The sequence below is a fragment of the Salvia miltiorrhiza genome, chromosome 5 (genome assembly GCF_028751815.1).
Source record: "Salvia miltiorrhiza cultivar Shanhuang (shh) chromosome 5, IMPLAD_Smil_shh, whole genome shotgun sequence".
NCBI classification, from domain to species: Eukaryota; Viridiplantae; Streptophyta; class Magnoliopsida; order Lamiales; family Lamiaceae; genus Salvia; species Salvia miltiorrhiza.
Genome location: NC_080391.1, coordinates 17,126,276 through 17,136,384, shown reverse-complemented (window position 1 = coordinate 17,136,384; position 10,109 = coordinate 17,126,276). Strand labels below are relative to the sequence as shown.

The 10,109-nt window shown below is 47.0% G+C and overlaps 1 protein-coding gene across 7 annotated transcripts; it reads right to left on the bottom strand.

The window, feature by feature from the left end:
* Positions 1-7,089: 7,089 nt before the first annotated feature.
* LOC130986438 (F-box protein At2g32560-like) lies at positions 7,090-9,318 on the bottom strand. 7 transcript variants are annotated; one of them, XR_009089264.1, is made up of 6 exons: positions 9,035-9,318; positions 8,566-8,767; positions 7,832-8,064; positions 7,666-7,745; positions 7,550-7,581; positions 7,090-7,340 (listed from the first exon to the last, which is right to left on the bottom strand). XR_009089264.1 is itself a non-coding variant. In XM_057909842.1 (5 exons), exons 2-5 carry the CDS (start codon positions 7,937-7,939, stop codon positions 7,303-7,305), a joined length of 294 nt encoding a protein of 97 aa, XP_057765825.1. In that variant the 5' UTR covers positions 7,940-8,767; positions 9,035-9,318; the 3' UTR covers positions 7,090-7,302. The 7 variants fall into 7 exon arrangements, 5 of the variants coding, with proteins under 5 accessions (XP_057765825.1, XP_057765828.1, XP_057765827.1 ...); XR_009089263.1 differs by having other exon boundaries at positions 7,832-8,053; XM_057909842.1 differs by having other exon boundaries at positions 7,523-7,581; positions 7,823-8,767.
* Positions 9,319-10,109: the final 791 nt, after the last annotated feature.

Here is a 10,109-nt window from a genome sequence, read left to right as displayed (position 1 = left end):
GCACCTTGACTCCTCTGGCGCCTCGACTCCTCTGGCGCCTTGTCTCCCCGCGCGCCTTGTCTCCTCTGGCGCCTCGTCTCCCCTGGCGCCTCGTCTTCTCTGGCGCCTCGACACCTCTGGCGTTTTGACCCCTATGGCACCTCGACTTCTCTGGCGCCTTGACTCCTCTGGCGCCTTGGCACTGCTGGCGCCTCGACTCCTCTGGAGCCTCGACTCCTCTGGTGCCTCGTCTGCTCTGGCGCCTTGACTCCCCTGGCGGTTTATCTCCTTTGGCGCCTCGTCTCCTATGGCGCCTTGTCTCTTCTGGCTCCTTTCACTCCTCTGGCGCCTCGTCTCCTCTGGCGCCTCGTTTCCTCTGGCGTCGGCGGTCCCGTTTTTGTTCGTTTTTGTTGTTTTTGTTGTTTTTGTTGTCTTCTTTTTGTCTTGTTTTTTTGGACTCTCCTTGTTTGCGCCTGTGCTCTCAAGGGTTTTTGTTTTCTTCAATAAAATTTCTATTTCAGCAGCTATAAAATTATCATCATATGAACATTAAAAACCATAGAAAAATGAGTGTTATCACAAGCCAAGGGAAAAGCAGAGGAATCATTGCTATCGTAAGCCGCGAAAGTTGGTTGCACCCCCAGGGTCTTCCATGCTCCGCGCAGAGAAATGGAACACGGAATTGCTTCTTAGCAAGTCAAAGGAAAAACAAACAGCCAGGGACAACGCTTGAACAAGGGGAAGAGCAGAGGGATCATGCTCCCACCAGAGCAGAGGGATCATATTCCCACCAGAGCAGAGGGATCATGCGGTCGGCCGCGCAGAGGGTTACTATTTAATCGTAAGCCGTAAAAATTGGTTGCGCCACCCGGGCCCTCCATGCTCCGCACAGAGGTTGCACTTAATCGTAAGCCGCGAAAGTTGGTTGCACCCCCCGGGTCCTCCATGCTCCGCACAGAGGTTGCACTTAACCGTAAGCCACGAAAGTTGGTTGCACCCCCCGGGTCTTCCATGCTCCGTGCAGGGTGTTCTCTTAATCGTAAGCCGCGAAAGTTGTTTGCGCCACCTAGGCCCTCCATGCTCCGCGCAGAGGTTGCACTTAATCATAAGCCGCGAAAGTTGGTTGCACCCCCCGGGTCCTCCATGCTCCGCGCAGAGGTTGCTCTTAACTGTAAGCCACGAAAGTTGGTTGCACCCCCCGGGTCTTCCATGCTCCGTGCAGGGTGTTCTCTTAATCGTAAGCCGCGAAAGTTGGTTGCGCCACCCGGGCCCTCCATGCTCCGCGCAGAGGTTGCACTTAATCGTAAGCCGTGAAAATTGGTTGCACCCCCCGGGTCCTCCATGCTCCGCGCAGAGGTTGCACTTAACCGTAAGCCACGAAAGTTGGTTGCACCCCCCGGGTCTTCCATGCTCCGTGCAGGGTGTTCTCTTAATCGTAAGCCGCGAAAGTTGGTTGCACCACCCGGGCCCTCCATGCTCCGCGCAGAGGTTGCACTTAATCGTAAGCCGCGAAAGTTGGTTGCACCCCCCGGGTCCTCCATGCTCCGCGCAGAGGTTGCACTTAACCGTAAGCCACGATAGTTGGTTGTACCCCCCGGGTCTTCCATGCTCCGTGCAGGGTGTTCTTTTAATCGTAAGCCGCGAAAGTTGGTTGCACCCCCCGGGTCCTCCATGCTCCGCGCAGAGGGTTACTATTTAATCGTAAGCCGCGAAAGTTGGTTGCACCCCCCGGGTCCTCCATGCTCCGCGCAGAGGGTTACTATTTAATCGTAAGCCACGAAAGTTGGTTGCACCCCCCGGGTCCTCCATGCTCCGTGCAGAGGTTGCACTTAACCGTAAGCCACGAAAGTTGGTTGCACCCCCCGGGTGTTCCATGCTCCGTGGAGGGGGTTACTACTTAATCGTAAGCCGCGAAAGTTGGTCGTGCCATCCGGGCCTTCCATGCTCCGCGCAGAGGTTGCACATAATCGTAAGCCACGAAAGTTGGTTGCACCCCCCGGGTCCTCCATGCTCCGTGCAGAGGTTGCACTTAACCGTAAGCCACGAAAGTTGGTTGCACCCCCCGGGTCTTCCATGCTCCGTGCAGGGGGTTACTATTTAATCGTAAGCCACGAAAGTTGGTTGCACCCCCCGGGTCCTCCATGCTCCGCGCAGAGTGTTCAAGACTGGATGGGAAGCAGCAAAGGAATGCTTGGATGAGGAAGCAACAGCAAAATCCTCGCCAGGGGAGTCAGCAAAATCCCTGCCAGAGGAGTCAGCAAAATCCTCGCCAGAGGAGTCAGCAAAATCCTCACCAGAGGAGTCAGCAAAATCCTCGCCAGAGGAGTCAGCAAAATCCTCGCCAGAGGAGTCAACAAAATCCTCGCCAGAGGAGTCAGCGAAATCCTCGCCAGAAGAGTCAACAAAATCCTCGCCAGGGGAGTCAGCGAAATCCTAATCAGAGGGGTCAGCGAAATCCTTGCCAGAGGAGCCAGCGGAATCCTCGAAACAGGAGTCATAAAAATCCCAGAGAGGAAGAACAGAGAAACGCTTGGAACAAGCACAGCGGGCCAAACCAAGGACATTCCTAGCAGAGGAGTCATTCAGACCCCAACAAAAACAGAAATCATACCCTACCTTACAAAAATATACACCACAGTTGGAGATCTGGGAATGCAAGCTCAACATCAACGAGTAACAAAAGTAACACAAAGCACGAAGGAAAGCAGAAGCAGCACAAAAATCCAAAGGCGAGTCAAACGAAAAAAAAAAAAAAATTTATTCAAAAATGCCAAGGAGGCAAAGCTGTACATCAAACGCTAAAGATAAGTATTAAGTTTTTACAGACTAAAGAGTTACAAAAATATTCGTTAAGACAGAATGGAGATCAGGGCCATCAAGAGGGTGGAATGGAGGAGTCTTCAGCGGGAGTGGAGGAGACCGGAGCAGAGGTGACAATTGCAGGGACCTGGCCAGAGAAGGCTCCCTCTGTGAACACCGACAGCGTGCCAGTATCCCTCACCCTAGGAAGACGGCTTCCACATCCAACAGCTTCACAGCTTCTTTCATATATAATGCTTCATCTCTGTACAGGGTAAAAAGCTGATCCACCGCGGCGGAGGAGGAAGCAGAATCCTCGAAGGCTGAAGGCTTGATACCAGAGGGAAGGGGAGGCTCCATGCTGTGCCGAGAAAATTCCCAAGTATTACTAGCCGCTGATCTCGCAGCCGGTTCACGAAACCCACCAGGGAATCACAGAAGGCGGGCCTGTACACCGGAGCAGCGGGCAGTGAGTCAGAACCAACCCCAAAGATAAAAAAGGGAACGGCCTTCTCCAAAATCGGATACCACTATTCCGGCTTCCGCGGGGAATTCTCAGTAATCCCCATCAGCTGGTTCACGTCCTCATCCTTGATGTTCTCCATCAAGGCCTGCATGTTCAGGGCAGCAATTTGTTCCGAGGCCACCCCCGCCATCTCCAACGCCTTTATGGCAGATTGTCATATCACATAGGCGAAGAGAGACCCGAAGCCCTCCAAATAGTCTGGAGTTTGCTTGAAGGCCGCCAAAGTGCCCTCCAACATCATCCCCAGAAAAGTGCTGGCCTTGAGGAGATAAGAAGTACTCCAGACGCTGGTCCCGGGCCCCCAGGACATAACCACGGTTCTGAACCTCCACACAGTTCTTCCTCCAGCCACGCCTGGCCTCCTTGTAGTCATCTTCATATCTCGCCTTGAATCTGGCAAGGCTCGCGTGACTTTCTTTCGTCACCCTCGCCAGCTCAGAGGCCAGGGAGGCTTTCTCAACTTCTACCTGTGCAAGCTTGGCCCGCAACTCAGCCGCCTCTGCCTCAGCTTGACTGAGACGCTCCACTACCCCGGCAACGTCGTCGTCACGCTTGGCCACTTCCGCCTGCTCCTTTTCTCTCTCCTTCTCCAGTGCATCATAATCATTGACACACTGGATAGCCGCCCAGATCCGGGACTCCACCTGCAAAGAAATAAATGGGGTAATGTCAGAGCGGAGAAATAACTTTTGCCAAGAAGAATTGATTTCCCCAGAGAAATGGTTTTCGACAGAGAAATCAAGAGGTTAGTAACTTAATTTTTAAAAGAAAAATACAAAGTACAGGGTACCTGAAGAGCCAACTGGCCAAGCTGACTGGTCAGAGCTCCTCGTTTCAATTTCCCCGCTACCTCCTTGTCCTTCAGGTGAACACGGGAAGACAGGGCATCGACAAACTCCTGCCCCGATAAACTTGAAATCGGACCAGGAATAGTCACCTCTGGCTCCTCAGCAGGAGGGGCTGCAACCTTGCCTTCGCCCTTTTGCTGGCAGAGGAGAGAGCCCCCGAGCCACCAGCAGACTTCTTCGCTGGCTCCATGGACTTGTCGGCCTTCTTCAGGCCCTCTTGCTTTTCCTTCTCGCCCACAGAGATCAGAGAGCCCCTTTTCCTCTTTTTTGTGAACCCGGGAGTGGCGATCTCTGGGACCGAGTCGGGAGAGGGGACTTCATCAGTAATGTCCACAACAAGGACATCTTCTTCACCAGCACCGGATACCTCACCGATGCCAGAACGTCTGCGTCTTTGAATAAGGCCACCAACATCAACCTCCAGATCCTCCGGGCTAAATGTGCACAGGACCTCCATGTTCTTCCCCTTGCTCGGGCGAAAGCCTTGGGAAGGGATATCCATCCCAGGAGTCTCTGTCACCGGGTGGGAGGTGTCCACCTCGGGCCTGATTAGTTGTTCTAAAAGGCCTGTACGGGAGTCAGAGCCTCCCGAACCATGTCCCCCGCTGCGAATGGGAGAAGCAGCGGCAGCCAGATCGAGCCCGCACTTGGCCCTCCAAGCCATGTCTGCAAATAAAAAATTCTACACTGTTAGAATCAGGGTAACAAAAGTCAATATATTTTCTAACACATATTTTTTACCTATTGATGCCTGTGGTACAGGGGAAACAGACCATTGGCTGCCAAAGCCGAATTGTTTTTAGCAAGATATCTACAATCTAAGGGTCGAGCGCTGTTTATGGCATTGAGTCGGGCTATAACCCCCAGGTCAAATGTGGAGGGGGCATCCGAAGAGGCTGGTTTATAGGTGGTCCGTGGGTTATGCCATTCCAGTTCCAGAGCGCCATGGTCGCGCCAGGAACCGATAAGGGTACGCACATAACAGTATTGAAACAAAAAATCTTTGTCATAGGAATTCAAGGAAGAAAGGAAGGTGGTGCGATATTTCTTAAGGCCAGCAAAACTATACAGAGGGTTGCCTTGCATGCGAAGAGACTGGGTCTGAAAGAATAACTTGGCGGTGTCCCCAACACTGTGGGCTCGGCACAGAATGTGGAAGGAATATAACCTCCGGATGGCGGAGGGGGTGATTTGATAAAAGGGAATGCGGTAATGGTTGCAGACTTCAACCAGGAGAGCAGGGGGAGGAAGCCTCAGGCCAGCATCTATCTGGGCTTTCCAAATGGCCACGGTTTTGTGATCACGAAGTCTCTCTGGGGACGGCGAGGCTTTGGAGAAGGCTACGAATTTTAGGCCTTCGGGACGACGACACTTGTTCCTCATCTTCTCCATCGCCGCGACACCAAGGCGAGATTCGGGAATAGGCTTAGGAGGTTGGGGTGTTTTCTTATTCCTCTTTTTAGGCTGTGAAGGACTGGGGGTAGCCTGAGAATCGTATGAGGCGGAGGGGGAAGGAAGGTTTACTGGATCCTGAGGCTGGGGAGAAGAAGACAAAGAACCTTGGGGAGAGGGAGAAGGCGACCGCAAGGGTTGGGGAACGGAAGTAGAGGCCATTGCCAGAATTTTCAAAGCCTAGGGTTTCTAACACGCTCAATCAGAGCACCAACAATTACACAACTACGCTACAGCTAATTACAGATATCAGGAAAGGAAGCGCGCGATTTACTTAAAGACAGGAGTTCCTTAAGGTCGACGGAAGGGACTGGAACAGTGGGGTCGCAGGAAAATCGCCGGAATCGAGAGAAAAAATGAGTAAGTGCAGAAACAGAACGAAGAAGATGAAGGGATAAAAATTCAAAACCGACTAAGTAACGTACGCGGGCAACTACCACCATACGGGATAAACGACACGTGGCCCTAAAAAAGCAATCAAGGGTCGAGGATTTTTGCGGGGAGGCGAAAGGACGCGAAAGCTGAAAAAGTAATCTTGGGATACGGAAAAAGTACTGTAGAAGGGACGGGCATTTAATGCTGATGACGTCATCCGCGCGAGCGAATCCTCTGACTAGTTGCATCGTTCCAGAGCAAACTAGTCAGACTAGAGGGGGGAGTAGCAAAAATCCTAAAGAAAAATTTCAGCACTTTGATTAAAGGGATAAAACACGCCATCTCAGGAAGAAGGAAACCCAACTTGGAATTACAATTCCAAAGTCAAGGGGAAACTGTTTATCTTTGCTTTCTTATAATATTAGAACTCTTATGTCTTCATGATTTACATGGATCAAGGAAAACAGCACAGCATTAGCTTTGACAATACTTCGCTGGTTGAACACGAAGAATACCCGGTTCAACCAGACTAGAGGGGGGAGTAGTTGATGAGGAGTAATATATGTAGAGCAGAAGAATCTCTTTACCAGTCACTACTAAAAAAAACGCTCATACGTAACGGTAAATTTCCGTTATGTATGTACCAAAACTACCGTTGTATATAGTGGTGTTATGTATAAGGGCGCTCATACATAACGGTCATATACCGTTACCTATACTATGTATACATAACGGTAAATGAGATATACATAACACTTTAATTACCGTTCTATATAAATGTAATACATAACGGTAAAATCTGTTATAAAATGTATTTTTTCCATTATGTATTGTAACTATACATAACGGTTTTTTATATTTTACATAACGGTTAATTACCGTTTTCTTATGATAGCAAACATAACAATTTTTCACCGTTATAAAATTTATTTTTTCCGTTATAAAATATATTTCTTACGTATTGTGTGTAGTTGTTATACATAACGTTTTTTTGAATTTTACATAACGATCATTTCTGTTATCTTTTGTTATGAAACATAACAATTGTTTTTTCGCCTATTTTTATAATTTCCCAAATATAAATTATACAATAGCCTCAAACACAACAAATACTACAATCTAAAACATATATTATATAAATAATTAATCATCCAAACATTGTACTAAAATAAACATTGTAATAAAATTCTCATCCGAAGATAATCAAAATGCTAAGTACAATAGTTCTATCTAAAGTCAAAAGAAAACAAAAATAACAATAAAAAAAAACTACCATAAACCAATATGCCCATACAACACCTTACGAAACTAACTCTGTCCATGTCAACACCGCTCAATAGATCCATGTACAGCAAGAGTACCTGAGATTGAGAGTCATTCACGATAGCATTCAAGTTTCAACTAATAGCAAACATGAACAAACAAGCAGACAACATTATAATTTTGTAATCCAGTTATGCCATCAATTTTGCTGCTGTAGGAAGAAACTTAGAACTTTTAACTCATATTAAAACACTAATAATTGATATCTTCAATAACTTACAAAGTAGGTGGATGTAAATAGACTTACTTAGGAGATTCTTGTATATAAGGTTTTTATATCTGGAATCATCAAATTTTGACAGTCAAAACCAAATGTACCAAAAAAGAATGAGCAAGATTTTGAAGGCCAATGTCGATCCATACCTAGCAACAAAATTGTCTGAGGTTGAACCATAGCTTAATTGTGCGTCATAACACGAAAGCATAAATCCCACATGCCCATTCTGCACATCAAAAAATTACAAAAATCAGAAAAATGTTTACATCAAGAAAATTCCATACATAAGTTTTGAAAAATTACCCAATTTACCTCTCTGTTGAAAACCTGAGCTGGAAACCAGAATTTTCCACTTTGAAGAGCGAGATAGCAAGACATGAGTGAGTTATGTGGTAAAGAAGTATTTTTTTTATCCTTCATCTCTGATTACTTTCATTATAATAGCAGTTTAAACTAGTGGTCTATCAAGCAAGCAACTCCATATGCAAGGTCCCAAACATAATCACCATATGAAAGGTACCAAACATGGCCATCCTGTAAGAGAACTGTTAACTCATAATAATGTCAATAATGTTCAAAGGTTCAAATCAGCAAACATTCCTTATAATCCTATGATTGTCACACAAGGCTTGTTTGCTGAATCAAAGATAGCACAATATTGTTCATAAGAAATTCAGATATCTTAAGAAGACAAAGTTACATGTTCTAGTCTAGAAGGCATGTCTGATGCTAGGCATTGCTGGAAAAGCACTACACTACCACTATACTAAATTACTGATGATAATTGACCAAATCAAATTGCATTAACTAAACCAAAAGAATTGGACAACCAGGAAAGAAGTTCCTCATGCATCGATTGAAAATTATCGGATGTTGACTACTTGACTCAACATGGTAACTTATTAATAGGCCTTTCCAAAGTAAGTGTTGACAGACTATGCACATCCAGCTCACATTAACTTCAAAGTGATTTCATGGGTAACAAGAAAGCCAAGGCATAATATCATCTTAAGTAATCAAAGCCTAATAGAAGCAGAGCTGAATACCTCCCTGTGTAGAGAAACCATTCACCATGATCCTCATCATCTTCATAACCCCCCGAGAGAGCAACTGACTGAGCCCCATGATTAGACTGACCACCAATACCCCCAACATGGGGGAAGTGAGCGCCCCACTGCCTGCATTCCATCCTATCTTCCCAAGTTTCTCCAACCATAACACCTGAGCTCCTTGTCGGGTCATACTCTGCTGTAATTGGACCAAAAAATGAATAACAATGATGCATCACAATTCACAAACTCAATTCAGCCATTACTCGAAATTTTTTGTTTCTACTTTTTCGAACATAGCCAGGTTGCCAGGTATGAGAACTTCAGCAAGCTCCAATAAATCAGCAAACTTAATCAATCAAAAACAACAAACTAGTCTAAATACTTACATTTTCTATTTTTCGAACATAGCCAGGTATGAGAACTCCAAAATTAAACAATCAAGGAAGAGAAATAGAGGACTCACCGAGGCAGGAGCGACGGCGAGGCAGCTTGGGCGACGTCGAGGGTCGGCTGGGCCTAAGCAATGGTGTCACGACGCGGCTGGGAGCCTGGGACCTGGGGAGCGAGGAGGGGAGGGGAGGCGCGGAGGGCGGCTCGGCGCAGAGAAGCAGCGTCGGCAGAGGGCTCCAAGTCTGCGACTGCGAGCGAGGATGTGAGGGAGGGGAGGCGCAGAGGGCGGCGCCGGCAGGGGCCTCGGGGCGGCGGGTGTGGGTGGGGAATGGGGGATGAATGGCAGAATGGGTGGGAGCGGCGGGAAGTCTTAGGGGAGAACCAGAAACCCTAGGTCTAAATTCTAAATTTAGTTTCGAAAAATTGAAAAAAAAAAAATTGGAAAAAAAAACTCATAGATAACAGTAGGGAATAACGGTTGAAACTACCGTTATAAATCACGCTCATATATAACGGTATTCTTAACACTCAAACAACCGTTGTTGTATAGATGCTCATACATAACGAATGGGTTAACGGTTCAGTAATACCGTTATATATATCACTAATAGATAACGCTAATGCGTAACGGTTAATTTGATACTGTTATAAATACATTTGGATAACAGTACATACATAACAGAGCTTTGTAAAACCGTTATGTATTATTAAAAGTGCGCTCATACATAACGGTTTTGGTCAAAAACCGTTATGTATGAACCGTTATCCCTATTTTGATTTTTAGTAGTGAGTGGAATCGCGGGGAGCAGCGAGGTAGTTTTCATCAGAAGAATCGTACCCGTCGGAAGAACCATCCTCGGCAGAGGAATCACACTCATCAGAGGAATCATACTCATCAGAGGAATCACACTCGCCAGAGCAGTCTCGCTCATCAGAGGATCCACTTTCGCCAGAGAAGCCACTTTCGCCAGAAGAAATCAACAGAAGCGCGGTGAAATCTCCCGTGTAAAGACGAATTTACTACCATACCCCCGACCACGTAAGGCGCGTGCTCGGGTGCCGATTTTGCTGTTTTACCCTCCGAGTGTAATCTATAAATAAGCTATGCGTGCTCCCTTGTAACCTACGTGCTCTCTTATTCTCAATAC